Genomic DNA, 25,298 nt, shown 5'->3' on the forward strand with positions numbered 1-25,298 from the left:
AATTAAGTACTCCGTAAATGAATTGGCACCTAGTCATCAAAAAATAAATACCTGTAACGTAATATGAAGTGTTAGTGTCAGTCAATTACAATAAAAACAAGACTATAAATTAGCTGATATCGTAGGTACCACTTTTTCCCTTCTGATTCACCCTGTGGTAAAACTACTCGACCCAGAATATCTGACAATTCTTTGTTAGTCTTTTGACTAGAGGAATTTTTATGCCTAAATGCCTGATTAATGTATTATGCCACTTTTTGTCCACCCGTTCTTGAACGATGTTTCTTTTGCCTAGATATGAATAAATCAAAGGATCCTTATTTTTCAAACAATCATCCAAGGCAGTAATTTCTTTTACATAGCAGTTGTCGTACATAGTTTTATTTCAGCAAGAAACTTCAGCTGTTGCCTCAAATGAATTGTCTCTCTATGATGCCCAGTTTTGTTTAGTATTAATATTCATGCTTTGCTGTAGTGTCATGATATCATACGGCTTAGAACCAAATTTTTTCTATTGTCATAACTTTAAAATTTAGGGATAGTTTTCCAGATAAGTGATATTTACTCTTGTCATTTTTTTTATGTAAAGCTTATAGCAATGCACTCTTGTCATTTCATAATTTACTAGTTTCTCTGGTGTTCTTTACTAGTGCATATATGTGTTGAAAAAATACTTTGTTTCTCCACAAACTCATCAATTTTACATGCTTAATCATGCTTCTGAGCACATCGCAAACTTAGTAGGAATAAGAAAAGGACGTCACTCTTCCTGAACGTTAATATGTGCACCTTTCTCAAGGTCATATAATTATTGGCTAATTGTATCACGTCTTGTGTGTTGTTAGCTGTGAAAGACATCTCTCGTCCTAGAATTAGGGTTTGTTTTTGTTTGTATGGTGTTTTTACGTTGCATGGAGCCAGTGGTTATTCAGCAGCGGGACCAACCGCTTTACGTGACTTCCGAACCACGTCGAGAGTGAACTTCTATCACCAGAAATACACATCTCTCACTCCTCAATGGAATGGCCGAGAATCGAACCCGCGACCACCGAGGTGAGAAGCAAACACCAAACCAACCACGCCACTGAGCCGCTAGAATTAGGGTTTACAGTGCTTGTTTTCATTTTCATCCAGACATTGGATCTTCAGTGCTTTGTGAACGGAATTTTCAGGTAAACAGGAGTAGACAGCTTTCAATGGATATAAGGTTTTCAGTCTTATATCTAATGTTTGACAATATTTATAGGGCAAACCCTTCGACTCTGGGTCAGAAAAAGATGGTTGTTGAATCATCCCAGTTTTTGTCACTTAATCCTCATTTTCAAGCTGTCGTCTGACTGAAGAGAGGCCTTTCGCTCAGCCTCTTACCCTCTACAGCTTAACTATTTATTGTATCTGGGTCATCATTTGAGTAAAGTTAAATGGTTTCTCTGCACTGTGCTGAGATCAGTCTTTCATTTTTCGGGTAGAGCTCAAGACATTACAACTTGGTAGTCCCCTCTTATGCACTTTTGAATCTCATATTCTGGAATTATATGATGATTAGACATTTCCATTTTCCTTCACACTTCCCAAAACTACTGCTAAGCTATCCAGACAATCTGTAATTTGAGTCTTACCATCCTGTCCTTTTCTGACTTCACAAAGAATAACAGGAAGAATGCCCGTGTCCAGCAAAGGCTGGGGGAAGCTAATCCATTTAACCAAGAAAGAGTGCAACCTTAATGCCTAAATGGCCAAGTTTCAGAAAATGACCCTCTTATTTAGGAAGGTACCAAAAGGGTCCTTAATTTTTGCCAAAGACATATTTTCTGCTTATTCAGTCAAATTTGGAATGTATTAACATCATAAAGTCCAGGTTTTACCACTAAATGCAACACTCATTAATCCAATAGACCAAGCCAGTAGGTGCACTCTGTATAGGTATATCTAAATCACAGCTATCATGGTACCATCTCTTCTAATTTTGTTTTCTAGGTCGCAACCTGACAAGCAAACGGTTACAAACTCCTAATGTGAAATATGAGTGATTCTTCTGCATGTTTGTGTGGTTAGCAAAATGTATAACTTTTGTACAACTCTGTTCATACTTAATGGTCTCCACAAATGGAATGGAATAGAATATAATGTATATAGGTAAAAGACCAAGCACTGGGACTATTTTCTCTCAATAGTAATTCTCCCAAATTAGGGAGATATTTTGTTGAACAAAGGCAATGGTTTTCACTCCCATGATAATTTTGTAATAACTCATTCTATATTTTGTAAATACACCATGCCTTACATATCATCAAACCGCATCCTTCCTCTCTTTGCATCTTAACAAGCATTAATATGAGACTGAGGCTTCAGTATAAAATTTGTGCTATTTTAAACATTGTAGCTCAACTTTCAGATCTGGCTCAGTTTTCAAATAGGCAACAGTTTCATTACTTCCCACTCTTGGGTACCACATTGCACATATCTACTAAAATTGATAAATGTTTGCAGAAAAAAGGTGAGTCATACACATTGGTTGAAGATTATAATTTTTCTGTTTCATTAGTTTTTCATTTCACTTCAAAACCAAATCCAAATAGCAAATATTTCCACTGCAAAATAATTATTTTTTTAACTTCAAAAGGTTAAAATCAAATAAAACTTTCAACTCATTAAAGATTTAATGTGTTCATAACATTTTGAACTTGTGTACATCTAACAAAATCTATTGCAAATCAAATAATTGTGAGATGACACAAAGTCAATAAAAAAAAACTTTTATAATAAAAAAGTGAGTTTAGTCAACCCCAAGCTCATGAAGCTAAAATATCAGTACAAAATTCTGGAGACTGGCAAAACTGGCAAAGGTAATACTACTGACCTTCCTAGTTATTTTGAAGTTGTAAGAGAAAAAGTATTTAGCTCTCAAAATCTAGCAAAAGACATTCACAACCTTTTTATATTTGATAAAAATATCAGCTCAGAAATATTCTTGGTCACAATGAGGAGTAAATACTCCCATTATTAAATATAATACAACAGGGGGTTATGACAGTGCAAAGAATAGGAGGAAAAGTGTGTTCTGAAAGTACATGAAAAAAAGAACAGGAATATAGCTGTGCAAAATGTATGATCAAATGTTATAAATATAAGAATATATAAAAACAGAGTCAGGACTGTATCAACCTTTCACAAATATTACTAAAATTATTACCTCAACTGAAATGTAATTTATTTCAACAATAACCAGTCGATACAGAAATAAAATATTATATGACAGTTGAGATGGAATGGAGAGACATGATCTAAATGGTACGTATCTAGATCATATAGTTTATCAGACTACAAATTAAGACACTGGTTAGTGATGTTTGTGCCTTACCTCAAGAGGTTGAATGGTAATTTCCTGACACAATTTACAGCATTTTTTTGGCAGTATGAGGTAATGGAAAGAGTATCAAATATGAAAGAAATAATGAAAAAGCTTCATGCACTCTGACAATGAAATGAATGTCAATTAATGAAAACTAGAAAATGTGTCCAGCAAGTTAACAAGTGCACCTTAAACCCATCAGCAGGTGCAAAAACATAAGAAAATAATTCTGTAGTGTATTCTCTTGTACAGCAGTTACAGAAATGGTAGACATGAGGTTTACCATCCAGACTGATATTGGCTTCTGTGAGTCTCAACTATTGTTTTGCACAAATAAAACATATTACATAATTATTTACACACGTATAAACATACAAAATGCTAAAAGTCAAAAAAAAATTTCCAGTTATAAGTCTACTTGAACCATGAGTGTGGGTGGGTTGGGGTACACCAAGTTCTTTTGAAAATTTTCTTGATATAATATTGAACTTTTACATCTTGTAAACTGCCTCACTCACCAGGATTGCAGCACACATAGTAATATGTGCACACATGCACACACACATACACTTAAGGAACAACATATCTTCATGACTAGCACACATCTGTAGTGCACAATAGTACTATATATATTTATATTGCATGGAACAAATATTTACAAAATATCCCATTTATCTGCAAATACCTGTACTGGATAAAACTAATAGATTAATTCACTAGATTCAATCTTACCATTCCTTTAGAAAATAATATAAAATTGTTTCGATAGTCAATGATACCCTAGAAATCTAACGGAATTGAAGTTTTATTACAATCTCTTTTTAAATGACTTGGCAGACAGCATAGGAGAAAAATACTGTTGTTGATGCACTATACGTACTTGCAAGCATAGCAAAAAACAGTCCATATAGTGCTCCAAAAAATTTGCTGTTCTCTACCAGAACAAGCGTTTATAACTAAATACATTGGGATTTCTGCATTTGTACAGCATTTTGCATGAAACACGCCAGGCTGAAAAATTGACTAGTATGGAATGATTCTTAAAAACCATTAAAATAAGTGAAATTCCTAATATATTGACCCTTCCATTTTTAACTATTGAATGAAAGTCATAAAAGTGAATAATTACCCAAAATAAACTTTAAAAAAAAAAAAAAGTTACTCAAATGTGTGTGGATAAGGAACTGATTGACAGATCACAAATTCAAACAATGGCTAAAACTGGAGTGAGACTGGATTTTAATAAAAATGTCATTAAATTTTAGTATAAAAACTGCAGTTAAAAAACTTTGAGCAATATGTCTCAGCCTCAAATGATAAAATGTTTGAAAAGTCCGAAGCTTTTAATCAATAATACAAAAACCTTTGCACACAAAAATTTCAATAAATGAAGTATGACAAAACAGATTTTAGTTACATAGACTGAGTGAGAATAAAAACTAAGTAAAACAATGATTTTAATCAGACATACTGCCAGAACATCATGAACCGAAAGAAATCTAAACATCAAAAACATTTAAATACCAAGTAAGCATTTTGCATGACATCTGTAGGAAGTTTCTTTCCTACACATGGGAAAATTACAATAGCTATATTTAAATAGAAAACCACCAACTTGGATTATATGCCCCTATTACTCAAAATTATACAAAATTCGATGACAATAAAAACCCTGCCATAATAAAGACATAAAAATTAGTTTACTCGTACAACCTAGCAGTGGCTGCACGAGTGATATTCTTATTAGGGAAACAAATTTTTCAAAATATTTCCCATTCAAATACAAAATGGACAGTGCCAATTTAAAGCAATTGTTTTTTTACTGATTCAAATTCTCACATAAGTCCTTGCAAATCTAGCAGATCACTTTCTCGGTACTCTATTACATAAGACATAAAGTGCACAACATACAAAGTGCAGATAAACACAAAAACACAGCTGTGTATACGGTATAGTGTTGGTATGCTATCAAGTCTATAGAAATATAGCACATACAACTGTACAAATTTATATAAAAATCATACAGCCAGCATTGTGAAGAAACAAAATAATACATATAAAAGTGTATTCTAATTAATCCTTTAAAGTAACAGGTATAACAACAATAAAACCATCGAAAACTAAGTAGACAGCTCTCTCTAACACAAGCCACCTACAAATTTAAACCCTTTAAAATGGGGAAAGATCCCAGTGATAGGAATAAATAATATCATAAAATATGTAAAACCATAAAGAAAGGGCAGGTTTTCTTCTCAAGTGCATCAAAAGAGCAAAACAAGCACCTTCACACAAGGCAATGTGCTCCAATATTTCCCACTTAATATCACTTACTCTCAAAATCTCTTCAACCAGATTCCTTATCATTTAGTGTATATATAATATATCTATATATTGGTATGAAAGATAGAGAGATAAATTTAACTAGAAAAATGGTCACTATCATAAGAACTTTTTGTCTTTTTATACAACTTGTCAAAGTTCATCATTTACTCACAAGAATAAAAAATCCTATTCATTTAAAATGATTTGCCACTTTAAGTTACACCACAAAGTTAAATAAATAAAAAAAATAAGACCACAGTCCTAGGTAACAAGAAATTATCAGTGAAATTCATACTGAAAGTCATTCAAGAATTCAGTACCAAGGCTTATGGCCTTATAATTAATACATTATTTTATTACAAAAATACTCATGGAATGAAGTTAATTCTATAACACATGCCAATGCAAATACTTTTTAATCTTTTAAACTTACAGCAAAAGCTGTAATTAATCTTTTAAACTTACAGCAAAAGCTGTAATTAATCTTTTAAACTTACAGCAAAAGCTGTAATTAATCTTTTAATCTTACAGCAAAAGCTGTAATGCCCTATAATTTCCTATCTCCAATAAACAATGTACATATTTGACACTCAATGAAAGACTTGTGCAGGCTTGAGAAAGAACAAGTGTGTTGTTTCATTTACAGCATCAATCCAGCCCATACAGCATGGCTTAGTAACTTTCAGTCTCATGCCAATAACAGACGCTGCTGTAAAGCTAAAGTATGTTGCAATAACCAATAATTAATTTTCTCATTAATTGTAGCTACCTTTTTCGAGTAAGTTAATCTCAATTATATTTATATATGTAATCTCAATTATGTTTATCACTAAGAATTCTCTTCAGTTTCTTAAAAGTAGCCATATGTATCTCACAGATGACAAGCATTCATCTTTTTTTTTTCTTCAAGTCTTTCTTTTGTCATACATGGTTCCACTTTCTGAAATCTAATAAAAGTAGCAATTCCCACTGTTCTGAGAAGCATATACTGTACTAACTTTATTAACTCAAGCCTCTCATATATTGAATACTCAAAGAAATAAAATTTAATCTGACACTCGCATGAACTTGCTACTGTATTTAATATTCATTTATTTTGAGTAAAGTACAGTAACTTAGAATCCACAGAGTATAGCGCATCCCTTGAGTACTTGTGACACAAGGCAAACAGATAAACAATCTTGCACAGATTTGCACTACAGACTCAAATATTTCCGGAGTTTTAGTATATATACACAACACTGCACTCCAAAGTTAAAGTGGGCTCTTGCTCGGCTGTTATAATAACTAATTTTCCATCACTGCCTTTATTTTGACACATATTTCAAGAAATGCACAAGATACCATATTTCCTGAATAAGCACGTAAAATGTACAACAGCTTGGCTCACAAACATGACAACACTCTAACACTACACTAAAAGTTTAGCTATGTACCATTAATTTGAGTATGACTTGAAGGTACAGAGCTTAGGGAGTCCCTCCTTGAACCACAGTCCTTTTCAGATCCATTTCCAGAATCTGAGAGAAGATTTTCTGCTGAACTACTTGATACACCCCCAATAGATGATTGCTGCGGCACTGTGGAATGTGATCTGTAAAGAGTACATTTATAAACTTGACATGATTAAGGTTTTAAAACAACAAAAATAGCTTAAGTGATAGTGCACTTTACAAAACAAATAAATGAGTACAGTATTGTGATCTGTGAATTCTGACTCGGGTGCTTATACTTATGGTAAAGCAGACCTGAGCTAGCTTCTGCAAATGAAGATATAAGGTAGTGAAATTTTTTTTCAAGTACAATAACTGCAAAAATAAAAATTTACATTCATCTGAGTTTTCCTGTCATATATTTTAGAAAATGTATTAGCACAGTATTGAAGGAGAGCTAGGGATAACAATGAATTGCATGAAAATCATACATTCTAAGAGGACTACAATTTCTTTAACATCAGCACTCCCATTGATGGATTCTCACTACACAGTATACAGTATATGATAAACCTTGCTCGTGGTCTTTGATTTTATGTTGCTGGGTTTTGCTATATTAACACTGCCAAAGGAACTTGACAGGAAAGGAAAATATCAAAACAGCTTACAGGCAGTCCCCAGTTATCAGCGGGGATTCCCTTCTCGGCAGGGTGCTGATAACCGAAAACTGCCATTAACAAACTCGGCAATTTATGGAACCGAGTTTCGGTTAATGGCACCTCTGTTGGTATGTTACAGCGCCATAACTATATTTGGCACCTTACGGTGCCGATAACTGAAACCTGGCCCGTTATGGTGCCATAAATCGCCAATTTTACAGCGCTAGACAAGCACAATAAAACCGGATCACCATTAACCGGGCCCGCTGATAACTGGGGACTACCTGGATTGAAAACTTTACTTAAACTCTCAACTATTACAAAATGCTCTTGTAAAGCATTTTAATGTTTTTCCCAAGTGTCTCATCAAAGACATGACATTGAAATAGTATCTATTTAGAAGCTAAAACAATACTGGTAAAGCCAAAATAAGACTGTGCAGTATATGAAGCAAAAATATGGCAGCGTAATACAGCATAAACACTCTTCACATAAAACTTCATGACTTTTAAAGCCATGAATGTAACTTACATGTTGACTTAAATTTAAATTCCTTAACTTTGGTCCAGGGTTCCAGTATCTTGACTATACGTCTGAAAATGGAAAACTTGCCATGGAACTTGAACTTTTCCCAAGAGGCACTTAAATTTTGAGGACAAACTTATATGAAATTAAATTTCCTGTATACTTATATAAAGTAGGTCTAAGATGCAGTAATAGGTTCCCTAAACAGAAAACCAGTACCAGTGAATCATACCTTTTACAGGTACGTCATAATTAAGCTAGGCAGTTTTCAAATACTACAATTTCATTCTGAAAGCTCATCTAGTCATGCTGTTATAATTAATCACACATATTATACCTATTACTGAAATACATAATTTTGCTGCATCAAATGAAAATATATATACATATATAGTATAGTAGATAGTCTCATAAATAGAAATCACTCGAGCAAAGAATTGGTTTCATTGCATTCCCATCAATCACTATTCCAGCCCTTAATTACAATTCACTTCCAATTTTTCTCAATACTTTATTTCAGAATTTTTTTTTATTCTACTTTAGTGAAGAGTGACACTTCATTTGCCAGGTACTGTTCAATCACAAATTCCATCTCTTAGATCATTGGTTTTGTTATGTGCATTTGTCTATGAGTAACTTGGATTGCTCTTAATACTTTACTCTGTTGAAGTATTTACATCAACCTGTGTACAACTTCAGTGTTTGTGCCTAATTTTGCCTTTTCATTATTTAATTGATTCTGGTTGAGGTTGTATAAGTTAAGTATCTGTTAATGAGATATTTTAATAATTTTCTGGTATTCTATAGTGCTTTGCTTATATTTATCTTAACATGTTTTTTCTGGGTTTAATGTTGTAGTGACAATTATCTGCTTCAGTATCTTTAGTAAGCATTCTTGTATTTTTGCATTAATTGCACTTTTCTTACACTTTTCTCATCAATTAGTATATCAAATATCTGTTGCTGCCCTAATTGTGCTTAATGATTGGTCACCTTACTTGCGGTTTTGCTATGGACAGAGGGGAGCATGGCTAAGTCAAGATAGTATAAGGAGTGCTGTTGCCAATGTGTCTGTTACCTTTACTTCAGTCTTTGGTTTCAAGTCAGTCAATGGTGTTGTCTTTGTTGATAATGGTGGTGAAGCCCCAACACTCAGATGATATCTCAGCCTGTCCTTGTTATTCTGCCCACTCTTAAACCTGGGGTTATCCCAGATTCCAGGGGAAAATTTTTTCTGAAGGGACAGCTGCAGCCATCACAATGTCCCACAGAACTTTGACCAGCAACCTCTACCAGTCCAACTGGAACTAATTCTGTATCTGATTTAGTGAAAGGGGCATTGATTCAGTCACAGACTTCACCATATCTATAACTACTGACTTCCTCCTCCTCGCACACTCGCACAGAGTTGTCAGTCTCATCAAGAGTTATGATCTACCCTGTTCCATGTATTTGAACTTTGTGGGCATAATGTGAATCCTTCATTGTGTTTAAAGAGGCTTATCCTGCACTTTGAATTTGAAAGATCCAAGAAACAAACAGCAAGGGCATTCCACAGCACCCTTTGCTACTCATTCAGTGTCTTCTTTCTTGAATAATGAAAAAGATCCCTTGCTCTCCCCAGTAAGCATTATCAAGCTTTACCTCAAAGACAAGAAGTAAGAAAACTATTTTCGTTGCTTTTAAATTTAATACCAATTGTCTTCAGACTTTACAAAGGCTGGACTTGCACTTGTTGTGACCAGCAGTTGCAGTGGCCATACTTTCTTTGGAGGAGGATGTTGGGGACTCTCCATCTTCAACCCCAACACTTTGTATTTGCCACTCATTCATGGCACTGCCATGAGAGATGAACTTTCATTTTTAGAGGCTAGTGAGTCTCGGTGTCAACTTTCTAAATCAGGAAGCAACTTAATGAAACAAGCCCCTAGCTTTAGATGCCATGATTTTGACCGTACTAGGTACAAAATTTTATCACCAGTAACTTGGTTCCCAAGTTTTCTACTGGATTCTACAGACATACACACACACACACACACACACACACACTCACACAGGGCACTAAGCATCTCGGCCTTCCACCAAAATAGTAAATCTACCTAAATATCAATGGAACTGGTTAGAATAAACTACTGCAAATTTTTCAAGGGAAAAGTTCCTTCATATAAATCCAATAATCATATAGTGACTGCCATCTTCCTACCCTCACTCATTATAACATGTATAATTCATGCACGAGGTGAGGAAAGTGACCGACATGTAACTGAGAGTCCAGATGGTACATACTTGTATGCAAGACTACCTTCTGTCTGACAGACAAAGAATGGGCAAACCTGGGAACAACTGGGACATGAATGAAGGCTTATATATGATTAATGAGTTTGAGAGAAAAGATGCTTGGTAAAAGACAAACCAAATATTTCTTATTACAGTATGTAGTTAGTTATATAGACTGAACATTTTGCAAAACCTTGATTTTGGAAACTATTTAATGCTTTATTGGATATGTTATGACAAGAACATGGACGTTAGTGAAGCTAATAGATCAAGGATGACAACTATTATGAGCTCAGGGATCTTTTTAAAATTTTCTATTGTACATTCTTGCATTGAGTGCTTTCTTGCATAAGTAACATCTGTGTAATTATGATGACTGAAGACCACTGTAATACATAGGATAAAGTGATGTGAAAGCATATCAAAGAAGCTGCAGGCATCCAGCAATGAAGCATAAGCAGTTAACAAAAGAGAATGCAGGTCAAAAAAAAAAAAAAAAAAAAAAAGAGAGAGATCATACAGTGAATTTGGTTAGCCTGCTAAATTGGTGCATACACTGATGTCATGTTACAAACAAAAGAAGCTAAACAAGTACCTTAAACATAAAGAAGATATTTAACTGTTTAAGCTTGTTCCAAGATGACAAAAGGTGACTGCGATGGCCAAGAAGAGATTCCAATAACGCACAGAAGACTCATGACAAATCAATTTTTTAATTATGTAAATTTCACCTCTACTTTGCCATTTATAGCTTTCACATCACTTGTAGTTTCATAGCCACTACCTGAACAAAAATGTTTTTTCTAAATGTTGACAAATATAGTAAGCTGATAATTCTATCAACAAGTAAGGAAGTTGGAAATCAAAGTCTGATTATTACCATTAGCCTGAATTTTTTCTTTACCAAAAAAGTAATATGCCTAAAAAGTTAGTATTCAAAATGACAGTACTGTTTATGTGTCTGCATTAACATGCATATTAATGATACTGTAATTGCTGAAAAAATTTAAGTTACGTATGAAAGAACAATTTTGCATTTGGCACGGCATAAAAGTGTATGCATTAACATGCATATTAATGATACTGTAATTGCTGAAAAAATTTAAGTTACGTATGAAAGAACAATGTTGCATTTGGCCGGCATAAAGTATGTATGGCAAAATAACTACTATATGTACTATTAATTTCTATTTTGAAATTAGAATACTATTAATTTCTATTTTGAAATTAGAATACTATTAATTTCTATTTTGAAATTAAAATACTATTAATTTCTATTTTGAAATTAGAATACTATTAATTTCTATTTTGAAATTAAAATACTATTAATTTCTATTTTGAAATTAGAATAAAGTGAAAATTAAAAGGCTAAAAGAACCTACTATTGCCTGATTAAAGTTGTTCTATGTTGTTGAACTATGCAGCATCTTTCATGAAAAATATCAAGATAAACTAATTTTGATCTTTTAAGGATATATAAGTACAGTACATATAATTTTTTTTAATGAAAAAATACCCTTAAAACTCTCAGGGGTTATGTAATCGTAACTAACTAGTCCAAATCAAGGCACTGAGCAAATATATATGTATAGATCTGTATTTTCCAGAGCATGACACTGAATAAAAAAATAGATTAATATATTATAATTATAATAATATTATTATTATTATTATTATTATTATTATTATTATTATTATTATTATTATTATTATTATTACTATATTAAGGTGGTTTAATCATGACAGTTAAAAATGTAACTTTTGTATGGCTAGCATAAATGGTTTGTATTTCATGAACCATAAAACTTATACTACGTACTATTTTAATATACCACAGTTTTTAAAAATTCAATAATTGGACAAACTGAAATGAAGTCTAAACAAATAACATTACCTAACTTGTTTCAGATCCTTGACAATTTCCGTTGGCTGAAGTTTGAACTTTTGTGTAACACACTTAACTATTAGTCTTATTATTAAGAACTAACTTACATTCTCTGCATATATCATGTGGATCTGTGATTCAACGGTCTTACTATTAATCTAAAACTATTAATGTTTATTTGAATGGCCTAGTTTACAACCTTTAGCTTCTTACATTATTACCTATTGCTGTTGATGTCCAAAAAGTTTGTGGTTTAAGGACCAAGAGACTGGGTGTCTCCTTGGAGGCCATCTTTAATCTTCTAATGTCAGAGAGCTAACTCCTTGCCCTGTGGATATCATTGCTACCAGACAAAAACAAAAGGAACTATGCTTTAGTAAAGCAAGTTCCATGTGACTGGTCCTTTCCTAAGACCCCCACCTATAGCCATTTCCAATTAATTACTATTGCTAAATGAAGGTTTCACCACGAGTTTAATGCATTAATTTATTGGGAACTGCATCATCTTATTGCATATGAATATGATACTCTTCAATATACAACTTTGTTTTATGTATGTTGTTACTGGTTAGCAGTATGAACCTAAAATTAGATGCAAGGGCACAATTCATCACCGTGTCAATATTAGCAATAGCAATGTTGGAACTCCACAGAAGAACTGGCTTGGTTACACTTTCATTTTTAGCACCTAATTGTCACTGCATGTTTGTATTTCTGCTGTTGTCTGTGATAATGTGTTAATGTCTGTGGTAATGTGTTGAAGAGGCAGAGGTCAGTTAAACAATGGCACCTTCCCTCACATCTCTAGCCCTGGGAATTCTTTTCATGCGTTCATTTTTCCTTCTGAGACACGTCTATCACACTGACTCAGTCTCTCTTCATCATTATTCTTGTAAGTTTATGTACTGTACTGTTTACCTTTTTACTTCGTATCTATGCTAACAATTGGCATTTGATTGCCTGTGTAGTACTCAATAAAAATATGCATAACTGTTATATTCATGATATGATCTGAGAAACTGGATACTACTTTCCTTCAACAACCATTCTAGAATACATTAAGAATATAATAAAAAAGCTACCTGGTGTGAGAATGAGTAGAACCATTAGAGAGCGTCCGGTGATTTCGTATGTGCTCAGATTTGGATCGACTATGTCCATGAGCAAGTTTCTGTTCGTCAGACTGATTAGAATATGGTTGCTCTCGAAGAGCTATCTGGTAAGCAACTTCAAAGGCTTCACCCAGGGTAAGGATGACTTCAGTGGCAAGTTCCTGAGATAGAAAATTAACACCTGTTTACAGTCGCCTCAATTTTAGCATGGTAAGAATTAAAGCAAACATTTTTATAGTATTCTGAACTTTAACTAACAAGTTGGACTTTAACTAACAGGTTAATATTTAAAGTTATTTTCTTCTAGACTGTTTGCACAATAATATACTTAAGCTGTAGATGACTGTTTACATTTAAAACATTTTCTATAACAAAAAATACAGTGGTACCTTGTCCTACGAGTTTAATCTGTTTCGTGGCCGAGCTCGTAGCTCAATTTGTTCGCACATGAAATAAATTTTTCCCATTGAAAATACTTAAAATGCCCTTAATCCAGTCCACCCCTTAAAATGCCACCCCATATTTTTATGTTTCCTATTAATAAATAAGGAAAATACATTTCTAAATAACAAACATTGTATAAAAACATAATAAAAAGAATATGTAAAGATATAATAAGGTTTTATACAGTGTACAAGTAGTGTTCAAGTTACAATAATTTGTCTTTCGATAATCAGATTTTACGAGAAAGACAAATTACAATAGCCTAGCTTTATCCCATCTTCTAGTTAAATAAGTTCAAAAACAGCAGAAGAGAATGATGAAAGTATTTTTTTAACGTGATGTTTGCTGCATAAATGTGTACAGCCATGAACAACCAAACGAGAAAACTTTTTTTGCTAAGTACAACCGAATTGGATAACAACATCATCTGTTTGGCTTGTATTTCAACCATCATATGATAGTAAACAATTACCGTAGTTATGTTATAAATGACATTATGTAGAATAGGACCGAGATATTTTTATGTATTAACTTTATTCGTTATAGATCAAAGATCAACAAGGAAATATAGTTAAATTTAAACCAAATTGTAGCTAAAGCTGAGAAAACTGTTCAAGCTGCTAATGACTGTTATCATACATTGGCAACATGGATAAAACTTCGGTAAACTTATGGCATCAAACACAACCATAAGTAAAATTGAGAGAAAATCATTTTAATCAAAACTTCTGGGCTTGAAAGAACACATTTTACTGCTGTTTTCACGTTCATAAAAGATAAAATAATGTAAAACTCGTATTACGATGAAATAGTGAAAATAGCGAACGGAATCACAATTTTTTTTATTCAATAAACATGCCACCATCATATTCAGTTAACGAAAAAAATTACCTTGCCTCATATAAGTCAAGTAACTAGGTTATTCGATTATGCTAACTAAAAGCAAGAAAATTTGCTCAGAATTGAGGTAAATATGGTGAAATAAACTCTTATTCGCCACCAGCTGATTTCCAAACCAAAACAATGACCGTTAGTAGTATTTTATAATGCAATAATATGAGGATACATACAATATTATTGGATACAGTGAAGTAATGTATAACTTTTTAAGAGATTCATGGAAAAGGTGCATACAGTGAACCCCCCGTATTCGTGTTCTATGGATTTGCAGACTTGCGCATTCGCAGATTACTCTCTGGAACATCCCCCCCCCCCCCCCCCCCACCCCACACACACACACACACACACACACACACACACACACACACACATTTATCCGCAGAAAATTCTCCTATTCGCAGTATTTTTCCATGAGAAAAATCCACAAATTCCTGTTTTTTTTTTTATCAAATTCATCATAAAATGCACTTTTTGTGATAAATATATTAAAAAAACCAGGTATAAAAATGTTTAGTGGAGTTTTCTTGAGTTTTAACTGACAAAATAGGAGGTTTTAAGCATTTTTATAGGGGTTCCAACTATTCGCGGTGGGGTCTGGTACACATCCCCTGCGAATACTGGGGGGTCACTGTATTTATTTTTTTTCCTACTTTTCGTCATTACGCCATCAACGTAGCAGCGGCATCTCGAGCTCATACCTAAATTTGTTTGCTCATGTAACAAAGCAAAAAATAGACAAGTGATGTCTAGTACCTCGGAAAACTCGTACATTAATTCACTCGTAGGTCAAGGTACCACTGTAATGCTAATATTATGCTTACCCTAGATTGTACTCTAAAGACATGGCAGTAGTGCCCTTTGGTTTCCAAATCTTTGGTTATGTATGCAAAATGAGACAAATCATCAGCGTCCTGACAGGCACAATGAATATTACGAATCTCGTGTTCACAAACTAGAGCCTGAAATAAAAAAATAAAAAAAGTCAAATGTCAGTTATAACCAACAAATTTTAGAAGTAAAAAATTACAACAGATTTATAATAATCAGTTACAGCAAAATCCAAGTATGTGTTTCAAATTCATATATGTAATTTAAATGTAAAAGAAAATATATATGGTACAACATTTTACCTGTGTTACAGCATCGATGAACTTGACTCCTCTATAGGAAACTGATAATACTATTTTTGGTATTTTGGCACCTTCACTTGTTGACTTCTTAAGCTTCTGGATGGACTTCATGGTTGATTCTGTTCCCTTAAGCTCCTTTACATGTGTGGAGCCAAGGTACTGTGAACAACAAAATTTTTATTAAAAAAAATATTTTCTTAACTAGAAATAAGAACAGTCTAACACATAATTATAACCTCATAACCAATCTAATGCTTTCAGTACTTTCCAGCCAAACTTTATAAGTAAAGTACTGTACAACATTCTTGCATCTATACATTAAAAAAAAAGCTTTTTATTACAAAAACTCTGGTTTCACAACTCTTCTTATAATGTGTAGCACTCTAAAACTTCCACTGCCATTTATTTACAGTAACATTATATGCTTCACCTAAAGTCATGATGGTTACACGAAAAATCTTGAAAAATTTCAGTTGGTGTAAATTGATACATGGTGAAAGGAAATGTAAATTGTTACATGGTGAAAGGAAAATGAACAGATAAGATATGTTAAGTGGCACAATCATTTTGCCATAAACATGAAAAAAAATTACACATTTCACTTTTATCTAGTTACAGTATTATATTGGCTCCATAAAAAATCTCTAAAGAATTCAGTTGACATAAACTATTACATTGAGAAAGGAAAATGAACAGGAAAATGAACAGATAAATAGCAAAACTTAATCATTTTGGCATAAATAAAAAGTACACAAATTTCACTTTTACATATTTGGATATTAAGATGGTTATATAAAAATCTTTAGAAATTTCAACTGATGTAAATTATTACTTAATATTGATTACTTTAACTTGTCTAGCTGGGTGAAATGAAAATGAACAGATACAGCACATTAAATGGCAAAACTTAATAATTTTGCCATAAATAAAAATGAAAATTTTCACTTTTATCTAGATAATATGTATTATTTTACTATCATGAGATATAAATTATAACTCACAATATTTTATTGATACTTAAAACAGAATATCTTATTTTTTATCAATCACTATGAATCTTTGCGCTTCACAAAAAAAAAAAAAAAAGTGAAACTGGAAAAAATGCTTGAAATGGTTTGGATATGTTTTGAGATGGATGAAGAACAGATTCTGAGAAGCAGTAGGCATGGAAGTAAAAGAAGGAAGACTTGCAGAATAGCCTGGAAAATCATGGAAAATGGATACAATGAATATCTAAATTGATTGGAAGTCTCGGTAGAAAAGAGAACAGGTCAATGAAGTATGGAGACAACTCGTTTCATATCCAACTTTCTGAAGGAAAAACTGATGTGACGAGCGTTTATGAGGACGATGATGACGTTGATGAGATGACGTGAAGAACCATAAGGTTCTAAAAAACTCAACTTACTTGTGCAACATACTGTACACTAGATGTGACTAGTGCATTGGGGTGATGTCTCCACTGAGTGAGCAAGGTATTGGGTACTCCAACGACCAACTGGGAAGGATCCCGAATATTAAGATGTCCAATGTCATCTGTCCCACACAAATCTATAGTGGGTTGTGCACGAGGGGCTCTGCCAAATGATGTGTTATTATAACCAGTGAATAACTACATAATTGCATACCTACAAAACAGTGAAAATCCTACATATAAAATGCCAATGCATGAGTGTACATGTGACTGCTTTACAGCAGTCATAAAAGATGTTTTCAAAGGCATAAGCTAGTTATTTAATTCTACATCCCTGAAAGCAACAGTCAAAATTTACTTACAAAAATCATGTAAATTTACACCACAAATAACTTAAACAAAATCCATGTGTTAAGACTTGGCAGAGTATTACTAGGTAATAAAAGAACTAGTAATGGTAACCTCAATGTTCACCAAGTTTGTCACCATTCTTTGATATAGTGAAGTATAAATAGGGGAGCTCTTTATACACAAGGCATTTATTAATGCTCTTAATATTTCATTCTGACTTTGTACACACTTTTTTATTTTCCTTGAATGTTCAAGATTTGTAATAAAAATCTTAACTCTCTTAAGCCTGGCCTATGGCACTTGTTAGAAATTTTTAGTGACTAAATTTACTAATTTAATAAAGACATCAAAGATATATATCATGCAACTATCAATTTGATGCTTCAATGTTGTGCTTCTGAAACAAAGTGATAATGAACAAAATACCTCTAGTGGTTTTTGATTCATAAAAATTTCCAAGATTTACTACATGTTTTAGAAATTGACACAGAAAAGTGTGTTAATTGTGTATTTGGTACCTTGCTTGCATTAAATAGTTTGTCTATACTAGTTTAATGTACATAGGATATGATAGTTTTACATATTTAGACCTACTGGACAGAATGGTTCAAATGTAAATTTTCTCCCTAAGTCAAAAGTTACCAGGAGTATGGGTAATCATAATAATATTCAAATTATGATATGCAGTGAATTTTCTGGTATCTTATGAACATAACTTCTGCTGTGGATTTTCATGTAATATGGATATAGTACAGTATGTTGCTTTTCCTTGTACACATTTCTATTATTACTATGAACAATTACTGCAAATTGCTAATAAACTAAAAGTGCCTTAATGCAGGTGAATACTAAAGTTAACTATTAAAACAAATCTTCAACCAAGCCTAACATATTTTCCTTACTTGGCAGGTGGCTGTGGAGCATTACGTTTCTTTGTGCCTGAGCGACGAATGGTATTTGTAGCAGTCTCTGGAGGACGCCGTTCACGAGATTGTGAAGAAGGCAAATCATTGAATAACTGCTCTTTAAGCTGAGAGATGTCCGAGTTCTGAAATATTTTTGGTTAACCATTAATTTGGCCAGAAAGAAGATTTCTGTAATAAAAGTGTCTTAAATATAGAAGCTTTACCCTCTATCTTATATACGTACAGTTTCTTACAAAATCCGAATAATGTTTCTGATGTCTAATTAATAAAACAATAAATATACTGTGCTTCTGATCTCAATTAAACAATACTGTACTTGCAAGTTTGAATTCGTAAAATAAACGAAAGGAAATTATTGGCTCACCAACTTTGTAAGTTCAAGACTCAAATCATGTGGATTAAGCGCAGGTGGTAACTCAGGTTCTAAAGGTCGATCTCCAAGCGAAGCTAAAATTCTTTTTCGGTGACCTGGTCGAGTGATCTCTAAAACAGTGGTTAGTTCAATTTCCCACACTTTTCTTACTCTTTCCATATCACCAAAACCGTTTTTATGGAAGTTTTGTGCATACTGAGGTAATCTGATTGAGTCTAACCAAGCTTCAACAGTGTCAGGAAGGGAGTATGTAGATCTTATAGCATGGAGTGGAGTCGGTAGACGAGAAACAGCTTTCATCACAGTATGTTGATGTGTTGGCTGGGTAATACCAAGTTCTTGCAAATCACCAGCTTCAAGAATACCACCATTCTGATATTATAAATAGAAGTATTATTTTCACAAATAAATTTGTAATTAAAAAGTTGAACCACCCAATACATTGATGCATACAGTGGTGTATACTGTATATAATATATATGTATACTAGGTCACTTTTTTCAGTCAATAAGCACAAGAAACCTCATCATCCACAAATATAACATTCCAATCCAATTAATCCATCACGTCTTATTAAGCTGCATTTAATATTTCACAACTATAACATATAATTATTTCAGAACTATAACATATAATCTTTCCACTTGGTTCATGCTATATTTAGTTGGCCAACATTTCATGATCACAACCTTTGTTAATTTTAGTAATGCACAGTTATGAATATCTTATGTTATCCATTTCAAACTGAGCAATCTACTAAACTTATTTTCCCACTCACCATGAAGTCTGTATCATCATATCCATGAGCAATAAATACATCTTCATACTGGGGCAGGCCAAGTGCACGTAACCAAGCTCCCACTGACTTTTCACCACCTTCGAACGTAGTAACTTCTACAACATCCTCACTACTACCGCTGCTAGATAACAGACCTAGTCCTTGTTGTGAGGGAGACAAGGATAGTCCTACAGAAATTGGAAATAAAAATAAAACTCATTATTCTCAAGCACTTCCAGCCTTATTCTGAAAAACAAAAACACCGAAGAAAGGATCTCTTGTTTTCTATATTAAAGTCTACAAAAAAATAAATACTGTTTAGCCATTCTGTTCCTAAAAAGTGAATCATTTGGTTACCTCTAAACAACAATACTGTTATTCATCAAAACAGTCTTGAATTCTTACTAACAAATATACAACAATCTCAAAATTTGAACAAACCTAATCTAGTCTGAAATTCATGTTCAAGCTCTGCCATGAAGACACTTTCTCTTGCTAAGCCACCTCCAAAGCTGGCCATAATATCGTTGATTCTTGCCCATTCTTCTGCCTCCTCCAGAGGGGACAAAAGACTTCCCATTCCTGGGGTAGGTACGCTTGTTGGTCCCATGTTGTCTCTTCCAGCCAAACTACCCATGGCACTGTTCCGACATCCTGAAATATTTTGTATTACTCAACAAATGTATGCACAACTATTGCTGTGGGCCAGATACTTTGAGCTATGTCACATCGACAGATACTTAAATTTAATGACAAAATTCTTACAAAATGTTATAATTCTTCAGGAAATGAAAGTTATGGAACATATACACAAAATCCCTTATTTCAATGTTAAAAAGCCAGTCTTATCACATTTCGGTAAATGATGGGAAATATCCTGCTAACACAAAATGACTGCATGCTATACTCATATTTTTCACACACTATGTCACTGTCAATATACAATACAATTTAAATGATGATACCTTCATGTTAGTGTGTTAAAAGGGTCCTAAAATGAAAATGGCAGAGACAAGACATCACATTCACCAATTATACATGTAGTCAAGATTACAAATGCTCAAAAGAAAATGTTGATAAATTCCCTTAAATAAAAAATGCTTTGCAAATCAATGCAAACAAATCTGGAGTTTTTAAGTAAAATACAACATGAATTTATTTGGGAGTGAATCTGCAAGTACATACAAAGGACAATAAAGTATGACTTTACAAGTTTACATAAACTCAAATAGTTAATATATAATCCAATTTTTACACTTTTCCATTATCTAATCATTCTGAAAGTTAACAATATTGGAACCATTGTAACTGTATGCCACAAAATGTACATCCAGACAGAAAGACCTACATTGAGAACCCCCCCAAAAAATGAGTACCGTGACAAAATTTTGGATAAATTTAAAATACCTCTATCTAGCGAGGGCTTGAGAGATGAGGTTGTGCCAAGGGAGCGAGGGCGTTCTAAGGCAGACACCTCTAGTGCTCCATCCATGGGCGTAATGCTCCCACGGAATAACCCTGGCAAATGGGGAAAAGAATCACTGTTAGTGTGGGGGAAATAGAGGCATAACTCTGATGGGTTACTGGACATGCACGATGGATGAAAAAGCTGTTGAATATGCGTATTTTTATATTAATAAACATGCATTAAAATGGGTAAGACAGAAGATGAGGAGAATGGTACAGGTGTTATTTCCGAAGAATGTTTAATTTTTCCCTTTCTCTACCATTACAATTCTGGTGCCCATTTGTAGTAACAAAGAATCCAGCAGTTAAAGTTCCCTTTCTTACCTTGGACACACACACACACACACACACACAAACCTGAATTAAACTGTTGAAATTCTGAAGTAAAGTATTGGCATCCGATGCACTACTAGGCCAGACAAGCAATTCATTCTTCAAGCCTCATGTGGGACAGCCTTGTCCTCTCATAAGTAGCTACTCATATTGCGTAAGAGACGACCTTTCAAACACCTTACCTCACAGAAGAGGCTCTCAACCTTAAAGCCATTCATTCCCGTGTTGCATAGAAGACTTCTTTGGATATTTTGTTACACAACATGGTAAAAAAAAGTTTTCCCAATGTAGCTTATGTACAAAACAATGGACTGGCTGCGTAGTCAGCAACACACCACTATTACACAGGATGAGTAACACAGTGCACATTTGGCATGTCTAAAGTATATAGAATATATCCCCCCATCCCCTCTGTCTTTGAATGAACTATTTTAACCTATAACGCTAGTTAAGTCATAAGACGTAAAACCCACCAGAAGTATCGTGCGCGGCGTCAATCTGGGGCACTTACCAGCAAAGGGGACGTCGCTCTTGATCTCTTCGATGTTATCAGTGGAGACGCTCTTATCGGAGAGGGAGGCTGAGACGGAGGACAGCGAACACGACGACCCACCTGCGTCAACAGCCAAGACTTCTTCGGGTTCGGTCTCGGTCTCAATGTCCCGCGAACCGCGTTTCTCCTGGGAAGGGAAAAGGTCTGTTACTGACGAAGAAGAATTAGAATTTCTATCGGGTTAAAATAGCCAAGCAAACACTTAACAGAGACTGTGCCATCGACAGCTACCGTATTCGAAAGATTAGTGATGGGAAATATATATATAAATTATATACCCTCCTAGTATACTGCCATTTCCTGTGGCATTCAACAGACAGTATTGCTTTAGATGATTTTCTCATGTCACAACGTATGTGAATTATTAACGTACAAACACATATCTCTGATGACCTCATTGATAATACCATGAAACAACAACAATAAATATTAACAGATAAAACTCACCTGTTTGTGTAACTTCCATTTGTATTACACATGGGAGGCAAAAAAACTAAACTATTTGATGAAGAAGCAGGATTTCATAACGCTTTACAATACAATAACAGATTTCGAAGGCTTTTATTTCCAAGTAAACCCCAAATGTTCAAGGATTTTTCGGGTTCTGGAGGGCATAAATCTCCTGGTAACATTTCTAGAGGTGAAAAAAAAAAAAATCTGGTGGCCGGACTTTCCGAAAAGCTAACACGAATGTTTGAAGTAAGTACCCAGCACTGGAATAGCATAGCGTGAAAATTTTCACTGTCATAATAGTATGATTTCACATAATGTGTTACTGTAGTTACTGGTTCATGCAGTTCATAAATGACTAAGGTAAACCGAACAAATTGCTGTGGAAAATAACAATCTCTCTCTCTCCACCCTGTTAAGTAGGGCCTCAATACTGAGACTCTTGACTCACTTGGTCTGAAAAGGCGGCCCGTGATTCACGATTAATCGGAATGGAAGCAACGGTAAAAATGTTTCTAAACCCCTAGACTTAGACGTACAAGAGTTGAGAAGTCACTGTTAAATTTCAGTTTCTGGTGAAGCCTGCCCCCAACTCTCGGGCTATTGTGGAACTCGAAGTAAACATTGGGATTAATATTAATGCTCTTAGCATGATTTGGTGAAAAGCGTTACCTTGTGAAAGTCATAAAAACCATTCAAAGTAACCCGACTCCCAATATAACAGGCGCCCCTTCGAATGGCACAGGTCCTATAAGTTGTTACATTATTACATTTAAACAGCAACACCAAATACTTTTAGTAAAAGGAACCAACCACGTAATATTCATGCACATTCTCATGTGAGTGACAAGCATCTGCATAAAACAACTAGTAAAGGTCAAGTGGAAAGGAAGAAAACTTGTCTGTAAATGATCTGTAAAGTACCTATTTTCACTATCAGTGAACTTTATCTTTATTTCTTCACTAACGCCAAAATCTGATACTCAGAATATAAAACAAGTTGTAATATTTCAACTGATAAACTTGAAAAATATTGTTCCTATTTCCACGTATGATATTTACAAATCCAGGATTTAAAAAAAATACCCGTTCGTATCTTAGCATCAGGTGAGCAACACACAGTTCGAACTGTTAGTTTTCATCCAAAGGAACGCAAGATTCTAAATATCTTAACGCGTACGCCGAGTGCCAGCCACAAACATTTACCTCTGAAGAGGCAATGACAAAGCGGAAAAGCAAGGAAGGCGATGAAATAATAAGCTCGAGTTCCCAAGTTAAATAATCGACTGACTTCAGAATGTGTCTGAAAACGTAAACACTGAGAAGCTGAACCGGGTAAGAACTCATTCGTCAAAATCCAGGTAAATATCTTTTCGGAGCACAGGTGATGTAAATTACGTGAAGGCGAGAGGGAAATTGAAAATTAGCATAAGGAGAAAGGGAGAGGTTGAAAATAATCATAAGGAGAGGGGGAGAGATAGAAAATTAACATAAGCAGAAAGGGAGAGAGGTAGAAAATAATCATAAGGTGAGAGAGAAAATTATCATGATAAGTAAAAGAGAGAGAAAGTATTGTTACATAGGTTATATAACGGTGAGAGAATTATCAAAATAAAACCACGTAAAGAAGAGAGAAGAATGAAAGAAAAAAGCTGCACATCACGAAGAAAGCATCGAAAGGCGAACGCAACACAGGATATCAAAGACAGAAAGAAAAAGGAGAAAACAAATAAATCAATCAGACAAGATGAAACCCGAAGTGAGTGTGTGTGTGTGTGTGTGTGTTGTTGTGTGTGTGTGTGTGTGTGTGTGTGTGGGGGGGGGGGGGGGTTATAGAAGTGTCCTGTCCCCCACTTGAGGAAGGAGAGTAACCGATAAACAAAAAGATAAGCACCGGGGTAAACAACCCCCGAGGGGAGATCATTATCTGAACCACAACCAAAGCAAAACCTGAGGAGTTGTCTGAGGGGAGATACGAGTCGTCTCCAGAGTGTGGCTTCTCCGCCTTCCTCGGCTTCAACTGAAATTCGTCTGACTTTAAAATATAAAATATAAAATTATAAAATAATTTCACATTTAATAAGGGGGTTTTACGATAAATCTGTCTTTGTATTGGGAGCTTTGCATTTGGTAAGCAGGAGATTCTATTCGGTGGTAGCTTTGTATGTTAAGTGGCATTTTCCGTCTTCTTCTAAAAGAATTGTTTCTTGTTTTAAAACAAAATAATAATAATACTATACGGGTCGATAGGGACTATGCAAAGCCTTAGATTAAATAAAATATTACGCAGAGCTTCTATCCTTCTCTCTCTTGTATTCGCAACATCACCTTTTTCTTCCCTTTTTTTTAAAGAAACTCATTCGTTTCTTTCCTTCAACACTCATTCTTTGCGCTTCCTGATACTAGGATGAAAGCCTGTACAAATATTAACAATACTTTGATAATTTTCTTATTTTCACCAAACGCTCTCCATAACCTCACCAAACACAGAAATTCTCCCATTTGTGCGTGTGTGTGTGTGTTTGTTTTTGTTTTTTTCCCTACGCCCAATAATGTGGCACAGGTTTGTGGGTACTGAAGTGGTTCCAACTGCGCAGAGTCTGATTCATATTTA

The 25,298-nt window shown here is 34.2% G+C and overlaps 1 protein-coding gene across 10 annotated transcripts in view; it reads right to left on the reverse strand.

Annotated features, from left to right (window-relative positions):
- Positions 1 to 2,641: 2,641 nt before the first annotated feature.
- The window catches only part of LOC135200295 (ankyrin repeat and sterile alpha motif domain-containing protein 1B-like), a 262,918-nt gene continuing 240,261 nt past the window's right edge, over positions 2,642 to 25,298 (reverse strand). For 7 of the 10 annotated variants that reach the window (XM_064228797.1, XM_064228795.1, XM_064228801.1 and 4 more), the window contains 11 exons: positions 22,193 to 22,361; positions 21,289 to 21,399; positions 20,323 to 20,535; positions 19,882 to 20,069; positions 19,095 to 19,475; positions 18,707 to 18,852; positions 17,448 to 17,616; positions 16,040 to 16,198; positions 15,731 to 15,868; positions 13,536 to 13,726; positions 2,642 to 7,268 (listed from right to left, as the gene is read on the reverse strand). In XM_064228797.1, coding sequence (XP_064084867.1) covers positions 7,103 to 7,268; positions 13,536 to 13,726; positions 15,731 to 15,868; positions 16,040 to 16,198; positions 17,448 to 17,616; positions 18,707 to 18,852; positions 19,095 to 19,475; positions 19,882 to 20,069; positions 20,323 to 20,535; positions 21,289 to 21,399; positions 22,193 to 22,361 — 2,031 coding nt within the window. In that variant the 3' untranslated portion in view covers positions 2,642 to 7,102. Of the gene's footprint in view, positions 7,269 to 11,163; positions 11,353 to 13,535; positions 13,727 to 15,730; positions 15,869 to 16,039; positions 16,199 to 17,447; positions 17,617 to 18,706; positions 18,853 to 19,094; positions 19,476 to 19,881; positions 20,070 to 20,322; positions 20,536 to 21,288; positions 21,400 to 22,192; positions 22,362 to 25,298 lie in introns of all 10 variants that reach the window. The other 3 variants (XR_010311251.1, XM_064228798.1, XM_064228800.1) reach the window with 3 other exon arrangements.

The sequence above is a fragment of the Macrobrachium nipponense genome, chromosome 26, assembly GCF_015104395.2.
Source record: "Macrobrachium nipponense isolate FS-2020 chromosome 26, ASM1510439v2, whole genome shotgun sequence".
Classification (NCBI taxonomy): domain Eukaryota; kingdom Metazoa; phylum Arthropoda; class Malacostraca; order Decapoda; family Palaemonidae; genus Macrobrachium; species Macrobrachium nipponense.